Source organism: Grammomys surdaster, unplaced genomic scaffold, assembly GCF_004785775.1.
Source record: "Grammomys surdaster isolate TR1022 unplaced genomic scaffold, NIH_TR_1.0 140, whole genome shotgun sequence".
NCBI lineage: Eukaryota > Metazoa > Chordata > Mammalia > Rodentia > Muridae > Grammomys > Grammomys surdaster.
In genome coordinates, this window is record NW_021604598.1 from 12,446,321 (window position 1) to 12,461,065 (window position 14,745).

At 41.0% G+C, this 14,745-nt stretch overlaps 1 protein-coding gene across 1 annotated transcript in view; it reads left to right on the forward strand.

Annotated features, from left to right (window-relative positions):
• The first annotated feature begins 7,466 nt into the window (after nucleotides 1-7,466).
• Mpp7 (membrane palmitoylated protein 7) overlaps nucleotides 7,467-14,745 on the forward strand; it is a 163,055-nt gene continuing 155,776 nt past the window's right edge. Inside the window, exon 1 of the mRNA XM_028763889.1 lies at nucleotides 7,467-7,616. Coding sequence (XP_028619722.1) covers nucleotides 7,580-7,616 — 37 coding nt within the window. The 5' untranslated portion in view covers nucleotides 7,467-7,579. The remainder of the gene's footprint in view (nucleotides 7,617-14,745) is intronic.

Below are 14,745 nucleotides of genomic sequence, written 5' to 3' on the forward strand. Positions count from 1 at the left end.
AAATCCTCATGGCACATCATAGTTAAATCACTAAGTATACACAACAAAGAAAGTATTGAAAGCTGCAAGAGAAAAAAATGCAAGTCACATACAAAGGAAACCCCATCAAAATAAGAGGCGATTCCTCAATGGAAAGGTTGAAAGCCAGAGAGCCTGGAGCAGAACATTCTACATCCTAAAAGACCACGTCAGGCGACCTAAAATAATGTAGCCAGCAAAAGCCATCTGCTGTGAGGGAGGGAGCAAGACAGTTTTTCCATGACTTAAACAGCCTAAAAATTTTGTAAACAAGACAAACCTAAGGACAGTACAGGAAACTATTTCAGATGAAGAAAAGGAGCAGAGCAGAGAAACTCTGGTAATAAGTACAGAACCATAATTATTAAAACCAACATACCCATGAGAATAAACACCATCACCAAAAATCAACAACAGGACAATCACAATTTCAATAAAAACTTTATATATCAATGGCCATGGTTCTCCAATCAAAAGACACAGACTGACTGAATGTCTCAAGAAACAAAACTCATCTCTCTTCTGCCTACAAGAAACATAATCTTAGTTCTAAAGATAGGAACTGCCTTAGAGTAAAAGGATGGACAGAGAACTCCCTGTCTCATTCCTGATTTCAGTTGGATTGCCAGTGAGTCTCTTGTACATAGCTTTTATTATGCTGAGGTATGTTCCTCCCATCCATATATTCTCTAGGACTTTTATCATGAAGGTATCATTTTGACAAAGACTTTCTCTGCATTTATTTAGATGATATGTGCTTTTTGTCATTAAGTCCATTTATGTAGTTTATTACATTGACTGGCTTCCATATGTTAATCCATCCCTGCATTTCAGGGATAAAGCCAACTTGGTCATAGTGTATAATCTTTTGGATGCATGTGTGTATTCTGTTTCTCTCCATCCCTCTTCAATACTGCCCTCTGAGCACTAGCTGGAACAGTAAAGCAAGAGAAGGAAACTAAAGGGATACAAATACAGAAAGAGGTCTTGCTATCCTCTTTGCAGATGACATAGTCCTATGCATTAGAGATCCAAAACTTCTACCAGAAAATTTCTAGAAATGATAAACAAATTCAGCAACATGGTAGGATACAGAATCAACTTGAACAAATAAATAGCTTTAAAAAATTTTCCACAAACATATAGGAACAGAGGCCATTCACAATTAGCCTAGCAATAGGTTAGGAGTAAGCCCAACCAAGGAAGTGGTGGACCTCTATAATGAAAACTTTAGACCACTGAAGAAACAGATAGATACTAGAAAGTAGAAAGACATCCCACACTGCTGGATGGGTAACTTCAGCAGCTTAAGATTTGATGAAGATGTAAGAAAAAAAAATAATGCTGGTAAAAAGAAAGCATCTTTCAGAGCTTGTGGAGTCTTGTGGAAAAGAGAGGGATAGAACTGAGTGAGCTGGAGAGTCCAGGACACAACAAGAAGACCTACAGTCAACTAACCTCGGCCCATGGTGACTCACAGAGACTGAATTACCAACCAAAGTTAATGCAGGAGCTGAACCTAGGTCCTACGTACTTGTACCTGGTGTGATGTGCAGCTTGGTCTTAATGTGGGTCCCTGAACAATTGGAGCGGAGACTGTCTCTGTTGCCTGGATCCCCTTCCCCCAACTAGACTGCCTGGTTGAGCTACAGTGGGAGAGGATGGATGCACTTAGTCCTGCTGCTACTGGATGTCCCAGGGTGGAGTGGTACCCAAGGTGGGTTTTCCCTTCTGCGAGGAGGGATTTATAAGGGCTGGATTTGGAGGAGAGGAGGGATTGGGGGAGGCTTGATTGAGATGTTAAGTGAATAAATAAATTAATGAAAAAAAATAAACCGAATCAAACCAAACATCTTTGATAGATGGTGCTGGGAAAACTGCATGTCCACATGCAGAAGAGTAAAAATCAGACCTGTCTGTCACTTTCCACAAAAACTAACCCCAAATGGATCAGGGATTTAAACTTGAAACCTGAGACACTGAAACTTCTAGCGGAAAACATATGTAGGCAGTACCTACATGATGCAGATTGTGACAGGACTTCTGAGTAAGACACTGCTAGCTCAAGACCAATAATTAACAAGTGGGACTGCGTGAAACTAAAAAACAGCGTAGCAAGAAAAGTAATCAACCGGGTGAGAAGGAGGCCCACGAATGGGAGAGAATTCTGCCAGCCGTACATGTGAGAGAGGTTTAATATCCAGAATATACAAAGAACGCCAAAAACAGAGTAAAAAATTCAAACCAAAAAACCAAACAGCCCATTTGAAAAGTGGGTTTGGCATCTGAATAGAGAATTTGCAAATGAAGAAGGAGGAGGAGGTGGAGGAGGAAAAGGAAGAGGAGGAGGAGGCAGTTGCAGCTAAGAAATAGCTCAAAAAAGGTTCATAATCCTTATCAATTAGGGAAACACAAATCGAAACAACTTGGTGATTTCTTCTTATCGAAGTTAGAATGGCAGAAATCCAGCCAACAGCAAATGCTGGAGAGGATGTGGGGAAAAGGGAGCCATCATTCACTATTGATGGTTTTGCCGTCTGGTCCAGCCACTATGCAAATCAGTGTGGAGAATCCTCAACAGCTAAAATAAATCTACCATGTGACCCAGCTGTGGCACCCGTAGGACTTGATGCCATTGTCCAAGGCGCTTGCTCAGCCATGTTCATTGTATTTATAATAGCTAGGAAGTGGAAACAACCTAAATGTCCTACAACTAAAAAGTAGATATTGAAAATGTGATGCCTGTATACTATGGAATACTACTTAGTGTTAAAGCAAAACGAAACTACAAACTTTTCAGGTAAATGAATGGAACTAGAAAAGGTCATTCTGAGTGATGTAGTCCAGACTAATGTCCCATGTTCTCTATTATCGGAGACTTCTAGTCCATCCCTTTAGATGTGAGCACATAGACAATCACTATGGAAACCAGGACAGTACACTGGAGCTACTATCAGGATGTGGGCGCTTGAGAGCCATAGAGAAGGGGATAGCAAGGTGTACATAATTTCATAGGGAAATGGGAGGGGGGGTCCTTACAGAGGTAAATATAGAAGAAGTGGGAAGAGGGTAAAGAAATTGCAGGAAACTGGAGATCTGATATGGGAAATGAGAAAAGGGGGATCCCTGGGGAGGGAGAGGGCGTCAAATACAGCAGAAGCAGGTAGGTAGGTGAAATAGCAATATAGATAGCTTGAACAGTCACAAGGAATCAGATTATAAACTATTTACAAAACAAAACAATACTCCCCAAAACCCTACAAGGCACAAACTTTGTAGTGTAAATATGCATATAGTTTTAAGAGATTTTTCTCATCTAGGCTAACAGCTCTCTCTCCAGTAGTAGCCACTTAAAAACCCCAACACCAGATGCGAGAAGTCCTCTTTAGAGTTGTTGGCCAGGCTCTCTAAGAGACTCCCTTAAACACACAGTCTACTGCTGTTGTGCTTGGTTGCCCCGACCCCTAACCCCCAGAGGTGGAAGGTAATTCTGGATTGCTGAAGACACCATGCACATCAGAGACATGGTTCAGAGACCTCTGAGCTGGGACTGCCCCTTCCTGAGGGCTAGTTTTCATGGTCCTTATTCATGCTGAGGTACCAGCCCTTTCACTGGATGTTGAAATTGCAAAGGAGAAATGCGATTTCAGCATTTTTCCCGAACATAGTTAAGCCTCATGCTCCTTCTTTCCCCCTGCAAGGTCTTTGTGATTGCAGTGGTTTGTGGATGTTCTAAGAACTATTTATGTGCACAGCCTGCACACTGTTTCTGCTTACTTGCTTATGTGTGGTCCTGGAGGGCTTCAAGCACTCAAGGCCTGGTCCCTACCAGTGAGCTGCATCCTAAGCCTGAATATCATGTCATGTGAACAGATTTGGGGCATGGAGCTCTGTCTGGCTTCTGTCAAATTCTTATGGCTTTGTCTCCGAAGATTTGCAGATATGTTAACAGATATCAGAGTGCTTTCATTAAGTAATGCTACTAATGAATCTCCCAAACTGCCCTTTAAAGATTTGCAATGTTAGATTTCCATTGTAGACATTACTCTTACTTGGGTTATCTCATTGTTCTGTTAGATTCAGAATTCCTGACTGCTAAATCCCTGATCATGGCCATTGTCTCCGGAAGTCACAGACCGCTGATAATTGTTACATCATTCGCAGAATGCTTCCATGTTTAGGAAATCTTGCCCAAGTAGAGATTGATTTATTGTTCTCTTCACGGTATATGCTCACATTAAGCAATAATTTTTCAGGGAACTATGTTGCTGGATGCATTAAGCCATTTTTTTGCTTTATAAGAAATCAAAAAGCTCCTTGGGCTGGTGAGATAGCTTACAAGTAAGAGTGCTTGCTATGTAAGGCTGGGGAGCTGAGTCAGATCCCTGGAACTCAGGGGGAAGGGAAAGAATCGAATCCCCAAAGTTGTCCTGGCTACTTCCATGTGTTTGAGGTAACATTTATGTATCTTACATTCGTAACACAGACACACAGAAACATGCATGCTCGCGTACAGACGCACACAGACGTGCACAAACGTCACCATCACCCTCTTCCTTCAGGCACTTGCAGTTCTGTGATTGGCCACTGGATGTCAGCAGTGCTACAGAAGCGTTGAGTGTAGCCAGGGGAGAATTGAACATTTTGAGCACGTAGGCCTTCATGTACTTCACTGTTTCCACGTGATCAATGCCAGGAAAACCTGATCCAGTGTGATATATAGAAGCAAGGTACAACTGGAATAGTTAAATTTCAAAAATAAGCCTTTTTAAAGGAGAGCTGTAATGGTCCTGTTGGGTATTGTAAATGCCTCAGGTGCATTTGATACTGCTGTTATGTTCCTGGCATCCAGGTCTTTCTCTTTTTTTATGGAAAGATGGATTGAACTTCAATTTAAGAATATCCAGTAATCCCTCTCAGGACATACTGTAACAGCTGGTATTTTTGTGTTGTAGTAAATCGGTTCCATACAACAGTCAGCAATAATTATGGCTGCTTTCTGACGAATTCCAAAGCATTTTCAATCAGTTTAGCCAAGGAAAATAACATTATTACACAAAAATATAACCCAATTTGAAAGTTAATCCAGCAATACTACTTCATTCCACAAAATGCTGAGCATTTCCTAGTTAGGATTCTATCGAACTGTTTTAAAAAATTCGTACACTTGCACTGTTCTAGGTGGATAATTATGTTGTATAATATAGCCTTAGGAGATTATTACTTTTGGATAAACACACAGCCTGAGACAAATTTAACCTTGACACTTCATCATGAAAAGAATGAGAAATCCTAATTCCTTTCATGTGTGGTAACACTGGCTTAAAAATTGTTTTGAAGTGGGATATCAGGTTTTTGTCAATATTCCTGCAATGAGGACTGTCCCACATTCTATTAAATTTTACCTTTTTTTTTGGTGAAAGTATAAATTGGTTATGTGACATGTGTAGTTCATAAATGTGAAACACTGTGAGTTCTTTAAGTGGTGAAAAATGGGATTAGCATGGAGTATATGTGTTTCTGTGTTTATGGTGGCTGTGTCATGCAAATTCTGACTTCTCGTGGCCTAAAGAGCTAAGTTATATGTACACAGACACATAAAAAGCACCATATCTGCTTACGTCATAAAGAGGTATTACCCAGATGGTAGACGTATGTGTGAATACACTGTATACATTTTCAATGGTTTTCTTTCATTCCTGTTAGAAAAATAAAAGTCTGTTAACAATGTATTCTTTAGATTATCGGTGGGCTTTCTGGAGTTCTATTTGCTTTGAATTACTTCATCTGTCCCCTTGCTTTATATAAGGAATATTTTTATGGAGTTAAATCTTAATCCTGATTAGAATAATTTATGAGACCAAAGCAAAGTTTCCTTGTAAGATTTTTGGAGAAAGGGTAGTGTCTAAGCTGGGCACAAGTGAGGCCTGGCTTGCCTTCTCCTTTTCATTTTTAATTTTTAGCTCAGTGAGTTATATTTTTGCTTGGAATTTAAATAATTGCCAACCTATTTTTAATTAGCGCTTTTCTCTGTGTGAGTGTGTAGTATGAGTGCATTGGTTCGCCTTTGTGATAATGGAAAGCAGATGGGCAGACATCACAGCAGGTAGTCAAGTCCAAGAAAGTCTATTTGATGGTGTTTTTTTTTTTTAAATATCAGTTTTCACTTTGACAATTAAAATGCTAATTTAGAAGGCTTTACTGGAATTTTACAGCTGTATTTTTCTCAAGTGAAAGCTGGCAAGCTCGTTTGTCGTTATTCTGTAATATGAATCAGCAATTTAGAGTCTTCAGGAATTGAAGTGAATCGTTTTCCAGTGTTTACAGTGTCTGTTTTTCTTGTTGTCTTTAATATATGTTAAAATATGCTTTTAAGTGACTGAGTTTGCTGTATGGCAAATTGGGGGAAAATGTACTAAAATGCTTTGTATAGTTATGATTTCAGCAAAAAAATGTAAATGATGTGTATTTTCCATTGTTAGTCTGCAACGATCCAAATTCGAAACACATGGCAGGCTCGTTCTTAGGCGCTAGGCTGGGTGAATTGTAATCTCCCTGCTTTCTTTTATGTTTTAACTTTATAATTGTATTGCCTGAATTAAAGAAATAAACTACCACACAGCCAGCTTTTATTGTTTGTTTACTCTGTGGAAGGCGTTGCTGCAGGTCTTGACACATTTAATTATCACGCAGTTCTGAGTTATCCTCACTTGCATATAAGGAAATTAAGGCTTAATAAGATTCAGTAAGTTACAGAAGATCACAGAGCCAGCAGGATTAGAGGCAAAGCCAGAGCTGACCTTGCACAACTTTTACACGATATCTCCTTCCCTCTTATCGTGAGATAACCTTAGGCTAGTCATCGAAAACTGTGTGTTTTCCAAGGTGTAACCAAGCTTAATTTCTACTAAAAGAAGGTTTCGCTTGGATTGCTAACACTTCTGTGAGTTGTATCAACGCCCTGCTTCTAGCTGAGTAATTTTGTCAACGATATTCTCTGCCTGTGGTAGAGAACTTTGCAGCTGTTGTACTGGGATGAACTCTATGGAAGCTAGAGCGTTGTACCTTGCTGGTGACTCTGATAGCCTCTGTTAGACAGTGGGAAATATAGCTAGGATTAGGGTAAGGTAAGAGAGGGAGAAAATGGCCACAGAGACTCCTCTGAGAGGTCGGAGTGCATCTGATCAGCAGCCCCTAGCAAATGTAATGATCTTTTAGAAGCCTTGACACATGCAGGGACAGTATGTTTTCAGTTAGAAATGATGTCAGAATCAGAAACTCTCCTGTTAAATATCAGCCTGTCACTGCAGAAAATGAATTCTATAGAAGAATTATGATTGCTCTGACATAGTGTTAAATACAAATTTTAAATTAGTTGTAGGGTGTTTGATTTAGTGATACTTGCTTTTTTATATACATATAAATGTTTAAATGTTTCTTTTCTTCCTAGGAAGAACTTGTAGGACAACTCTTGGGTGAAGCACGGCTGGAGTCCATTAAATTCCCTGGAGCTTCCTGAGACAAGAGAGTGGAGGGCAGCCACATACCCACAGCCTGCATCATGCCAGCACTGGCCACAGGATCAGCTTGTGACACAGGTACAAGAAGCCAAGGGAATGATTTTCTCTATATTCTTACATCAGTATTATTCCCAGTGACTGTGACATTGTGGGTACAAATATACCACATACATCTTTCTGTGACCAACATAAAACCAGTCCCAATAAGCTCTGAACTAGACAGAAGTGACTGTGGGTACTCAGACTGCTTCCTGCTCCGGGTGGCCGTGGTGACACATGCCTGTGTCCTGCCTTTGGAACAGCATTGTGCATTTAATTGTTTAAAACGAAGTATTTGAGAGCACCCAGTGTTCTGGCAAATACTATCATATCTGCGCACTGCCGTCACTCTCTTATAACAGCAGATGTGACCATTTTACGTACTTGCTTCAAACCTCTTGCTTTCTATTCTATTTATCTGTTTTTATTCTCTTTTTCAGTCACCAGATTTTAAAAAAAATCCAGAATTCCCTACACATCATTAAGAGTTTATACTGGGAAGAGGGGTAGTGAGTGGGATATAAAGTGAATAAATAAATAATAATAAAATGAAGTTATATTAAAACTAAACAGTGGGCTGTTGGTATGGCTCAATGGGTAAAGGAACTTGTTGCCAATGCAGACATCCTGAGTACAGTCCCTGGGACCTACATGGTGGAAGGAGATCCACTTGTGAAAGTTGCCCTTGGACTTCCACGTTCTCACCGTACACATCCAGTTACCCTCACTCATGATAAATAAGGAAACGTTAGCAGTAACACCTGCACACTAAACACATCTCATTAGCTGTAATATTTAAAGGCCAATAGAATAAATACATATTTCTTAAAACACACATAATACATATAAAATCTCCTTTCTGACCTAATTTAGCACGTATTTGGTGTCCTTGCAATCAGTGCTGTTTAAGTATAGATCCCGGATGCTTTTCCGAACTGTTCAGAATAAGGGAGAGCGACTAGGCTGAAATCCAGTAGAGTGTATGTTTCATGAGTGTGAAGCACTGGATTTAAACCTCAGTACAAAAGAGAAAAAAGGAATGAATGGGGTTAGGAAATTGGCTTTCCTTTTATTTGTTTGGATTAGTTGAGGCAGGGTTTTGCTCCTTGTATTAGCCTTCCAGCTCACAGTTTTCCTGCCTCAGGCTCATGAGCACACAAATCTTATGAGTGCCACTATGCTCAGGCCACGCTGTGAGGTTTTAAGACTCCTCAAAAGAAGTGGCAGCATAATATCAATGAAAGGAGTGTCCGGTGTGTGGGGCTGCAAAGGGATGGTTTGGTCTCCCCAGTAGACCACTGGGTTTGAGATAGCCAGAGACCCAACAGGTCTCCTGTTGGCCTGTGAGGGACGGCACATATCTCCCCACGCTCCCGGATTCCAGACTCCTCCCACATGTGGCCTACACCACCATTAACCTGCACCTTGCAGACACGTTTGGCTCAAAGTAGGTTCTCCCAGAGAGGTTTTGCATCATCATCTACAGCTACAGGTAGAGGGCGTGATTAACAGGCTTCAGCCCCGAGAGATTTCCATATTCATGAGTTATCTAAAAGGCCAGGGGCGTAGCTAATTAAGTCATTCCTTTTCCCAGCCCCTCTTTCCCCTCCCCTATTTAAGCCAGCTCCCCCTGGCTTTTACAGTCTCCCCCCCACCCCCAGCACATCCAGACTCCACTACCACATCCAGACTCAACTGCCACGCCATGAACAATAAACTTTCAAACCCATGGACTCCACGTGTCTTCTGGGGCCTCTGGAACCTTAGACTTTCTCATGTATGTGAGACCGGTCGGTGTGGAAAGCTCCCGGGACTCCGCGGGTCACTGTTGCGCGGGCCCGGGGCACCCTTGCGCGCTTCCCTCCACCCCCACCAGTGTGTCACAAAGGCCATGGCATCCCTGATCTCAGGGACCACATGAGATACCGAGCGAGGCATCTGACTCCTCGCCCCCACCCCGCCTCCCAGCTGTTCTGGTCATGGCATCACATTCTGGTAGACTTCTGTGTTTGCAGTTTAAGCACGCTTAGTGCATATGTATACCCTCTGCAAGTGCAGCCCGCTTCCTCTCCTCTCCGTTATCAGCAGATTTCCCCTCCTGGAGATGTGGACTAGAGATTATTTTTTGTTGTGAGGCAATTTTAGCTTTTTGTTAAATCCCATTAAACTTTAGTTTTTTCCCCCCTCAGGATGTTAATTTGGAAGTCAACTCCTTTGGATTTTTTTTAATGTAGTTTTGTGTTTTGTTGTACTATGCAGAATGAATAATTGAGCTTCCTGTGGTGACATGATAATTATAGATAAAAAAATTTTCTAGATGTGAATGTACTGAGTTGTATAGTAAATTTTATACTTCCCTGTTCACCAGAATGGTGTTAGCTTAATTGATAGCAAAGTATTGCTAATGACATACACCTGAAAGGCTGAATGAAATATATGTTTGCAATTCAGAGCTGTTGGTCACGGATGGATGGTATGGAATTTACCAAGAGCTTTCCCATACAGCCATGTCACTTAGAACAGAGGGTTACTGACTTGTGACACCTGCTTTCTGGTGTTTTCTAGCCTGTGTGCTAGAAGGTTTGAGTCAGGCATGGAAGACATGCCTGTTCCTGGATCACAGTGTGGTGTTTGCATCCGGTGTTTAGAGTTCATGTTTAGAACCCTATACAGGTACAGTTGATGCTCTTTTTACTACTGTTGAAAATGTTGCCTAGCAACACTGTTGATGTTGTGTTGCTGTTGAGACTCCAAGAGAAGTTACAATGACACTGATGATCATAGAAGGCTCCTGACTTTAGACATGCGTGTTGTAGTCATTTGGGAAAACACTGTGTGATGTGTGGAATGGGTGTGTACCCTTATGGAGGTGTGGAGGCCAGACAGACTTGAGTGTCCTGGTCTATCACTCTGTGCCCTTTGAAGCAGGGTCTCTCACCAGGCATGGAGCCAGGCTGTTGGGCAGCCAGCAAACAAGCCTTATTCATCCTCTTGTCTCTCCACCCCCAACACCACTCACTCACATGCTTGTGTGCACATACACGTAGATTCACAACAGTCACATATCTAGCTTTTTATGTTGGTGCTACAGGTTCAAACTTGGATTTTCTTTTTTTTGTTTTAGGTTTTTCGAGACAGGGTTTCTCTGTGTCTCCCTGGCTGCCCTGGAACTCAGTTGACCAGGCTGGCCTCAAACTCAGAAATCTGCCTGCCTCTGCCTCCCAAGTGCGGGGATTAAAGGCATACGCCACCACTGCCCGGCCAAACTTGGATTTTCATGCTTACACAGAAAGCACATTTATCATCTGTTCTGTTTCCCCAGTCCCGGAAATACTTTTTTTTTTCTTTTTAAAATTTTTTAAAAATTACTTTTATTTATTTATTTATTTATTTGTTTGTTTATTTTACAATCCAATCATTGTCCCCCCTCCCAGTCTGCTCCCCCACCAAAGTTCCTCGTCCTATTTCCCCTGCCCCCATCCCCGAGAGGAATTCTCCCCTCCCCCAGGCCTCCTCACTCTCTGGGGCCTAAAGCCTCTCAAGGCTAGACCAGGCAGTCCTCTGCTGTATATGTGTCGGGGGCCTCGGACCAGCTCGTGTATACTGCCAGGTTGGTGGCTCAGTGTTTGAGAGATATCAGGGGTCTGGGTTAGTTAATACTGCTGGTCTTCCTATGGGGCTTCCCTCCTCAGCTTCTTCCAGCCTTTTCCTAATTCAACCACGGGGTCCCCGACTCCAGTCCAGTGGTTGGGTATAAGTATCTGTCTCAGTCAGCTGCTTGCTGGGCCTCTCTGAGGACAGCCATGCGAGGCTCCTGTCTGTAAGCACACCATAGCATCAGTAATAGTGTCAGGCCTTGGAGGCTCCTCTTGAGATGGATCTCAAGTTAGGCTGCTCACTGGACAGCCTTTCCCTCAGTCTCTTCTCCGTTTTTCTCCCTGCAATTCTTTTAGACAGGAACAGTCGTGGGCCAGAATTTTTGACTGTGGGATGGCACCCCCATCCCTCCACTGTATGCCGTCGTCATCTTTCTACTGGAGGTGGAATCTACACGTTCCTTCTCCTCATTGTTGGGCATTTCATCTAAGGTTCATCTAGTTATCTCACTCAGAATGATACTTTCATCCTCCCTTTGAGTCCTGAGAGTCTCTCACCTCTCAGGTCTCTGGTACTTTCTAGAGGGTCCACCATTTCCCATTCCCCCCAGGTTACATATTTTCATTCATTCTGCTGGCTTGTGGGGCTTCTCTCCTACCTCCCCATACTTGATCCTGTTCCCCTTTCCTCTCACCTCTCCCACCCAGGTCCCTCCTTCCTTCTGCCTCCCATGATTGTTTTCTTCTCCGTACTAAGTGGGATTGAAGCTTCCTCACTTGGGCCCTTCTGCTTGTTAACCTTCTTGAGTTCTGTAGACTGTATTCTAGGTATTCTGTACTTTTTTTTTTTTGGTTAATATCCACTTTTCTTTGGCTTAATATCACTTAGTGAGTACATATCATGCATGTCCTTTTGGGTCTGAGTTATCTCACCCAGAATATTTTCTAGTTCTATCCATTTGCCTGAAAATCCCAGGATGTCCTCTTTCTTAATGGCTGAATAGTATTCCATTGTGTAAATGAACCATAGTTTCTGTATCCATTCTTCCATTGTGGGACATCTGAGTTGTTTCCACCTTCTGGCTTTAAAAGATAAGGCTGTTAGGAACATAGTGGAGCTCATGTCCCTGTGGCATGGTGGGACATCTTTTGGGTATATGCCCACAAGTGGTATAGCTGGATCTTCAGGTAGATCTATTTCCAATTTTCTGAGGAACCTCCAAATTGATTTCCAGAGTGGTTGAACAAGTTTGCAATCCCACCAGCAGTGGAGGAGTGCTCCTCTTTTTTCACAACCTTGCCAACATGTGCTGTCACCTGAGTTTTTGATCTGTGCCATTCTGGTTGGTATACAGTGAAATCTCAGGGTCGTTTTGATTTGTATTTCCCTGATGAGTAAGGACTTTGAACATTTCTATAAGTGCTTCTCAGCCCTTGAGATTCCTCTTTTGTGAATTATCTGTTTAGCCCTGTGCACCATTTTTTGATCGCATTGCTTACTCTTTTGGAGGTTAGCTTCTTGATTTCTTTATATATTTTGGATATTAGCCCTCTATTGGATGGGATCTTTTTCCCATGCTGTAGGTTGCTGATTTGTCCTATTGATGACTATGTCCTTTGCCTTACAGAAGTTTTCCAGTTTTATGAGGTCCCATTTATCAGTTCTTGATCTTAGAGCATGAGCCATTGGAGTTCTGTTTAGGAAATTTCCCCCTGTGCCAATGAGTTGAAGGCTCTTTCCCACTTTCTATTCTATTAGATTCAGTGTATCTGGTTTTATGTTGAGGTTCTTGATACACTTGGACTTGAAGTTTGTGCAAGGTGATAAATATGGATCTATTTTCATTTTTATACATACAGATTGCCAGTTAGACCAGCACTGTTTATTGAAGATGCTTTCTTTTTTCTATTGTATATTTTTGGCTTCCTTGTCAAAGATCAAGTGTCCATAAGTGTGTGGTTTTATTTCTGGGTCTTCAATTCTATTCCACTGATTAACCTGTCTGACTCTGTACCAATACCATACAGTTTTTATCACTATTTCTCTGTAGTACAGCTTGAGGTTAGGGATGATGATTCCCCCAGAAGTTCTTTTATTGTTAAGAATTGTTTTTGCTATCCTTGGTTTTTTGTTTTTCCATATGAAATTGAGAATTGCTCTTTCAGACTCTGTGAAGATTGTGTTTGGATTTTGATGGGAACTCTATTGAATCTGTAGATTCCTTTTGGTACGCTGGCCATTTTTACTATGTCAATCCTACTAATCCATGAGCATGGGAGATTGCTCCATTTTCTGAAATCATCTTCTGTTTCTTTCTTGAGAGACTTGACGTTCTTGTCATACAGATCTTTCGCTTGTTTGGTTAGAGTTACTCCAAGATATTTTGTATTATTTGTGATTATCATGAAGGGTGTTGTTTCCCTATTTTCTTTCTCAGCCTATTTATCATTTGTTTGAGTTAATTTTATATCTAACCACTTTGAAGTTGTATATCAGCTGTAGAAGTTCTGTGGTATAATTTTTGGGGTTTCTTATGTATGCTATCATATCATCAGCAAATAGTGATACCTTGACTTCTTCCTTTCCAGTTTGTATTCCTTTGACCTTCTTTTGCTGTCTTTATTGCTCTAGCTAGAACTTCAAGTACTAGATTGTATAGATATGGGGAGAGTGGGCAGCCTTGTCTTGTCCCTGATTTTAGTGGGGTTGCTACAAGTATCTCTCCACTTAATTTGGTATTGGCTGTTGGTTTTCTGTATATTGCTTTTATTATGCTTAGGTATGGGCCTTGAATTCCTGATTTCTCCAATACTTTTACCAAGAAGGGGTGTTGTATTTTTTCAAATGCTTTTTCAGCATCTAAAGAGAGGATTATGTGATTGTTTTCTTTGAGTTTGGTTATATAATAGATTATGTTAATGGATTTTGTATATTGAACCAACCTTGCATCCCTGGGATGAAGCCTACTTGATTGTGGTGAATGACGGTTTTGATGTGTTCTTGGATTCAGTTTGCAAGAAATATATTGAGTATTTTTGCTTTAATATTCATAAGTGAAATTGGTCTGAAGTTCTCTTTCTTTGTTGGGTCTTTATGTGGTTTAGGTTTCAGAGTAATTGTGGCTTCATAGGATAAATTAGATAGTGCACCTACTCTTTCTAGTTATGGAATAGTTTGAGGAGTATTGATATTAGCTCTTCTTTGAAGGTCTGGTAGAATTCCACACTATCTGGCCCTTGGGTTTTTTGTTTTGTTTTGTTTTTTTTAAATTTTATTTAGGAAGGAGGGTTGGGAGTTTTTTTTTTAAATAACATCTTCTAATTCTTTAGGGGATATGAAGCTGCTTAGATCGTTTACCTGCTCTTGATTTAATTTTGGTACATGATATCTATCTAGAAAATCATCCATTTCATCTAGACTTTCCAGTTTTGTTGAGTAAATAAAGGCTTTTGTAGTAGGATCTGGTGACATTTTTGAATCTACTCTGTTTCTGTTGTTATGTCTCCCTTCTCATTTCTGATTTTGTTAATTTGAATACTGTCTCTGTGCCCTTTAGTTAGTTTGGCTAGGA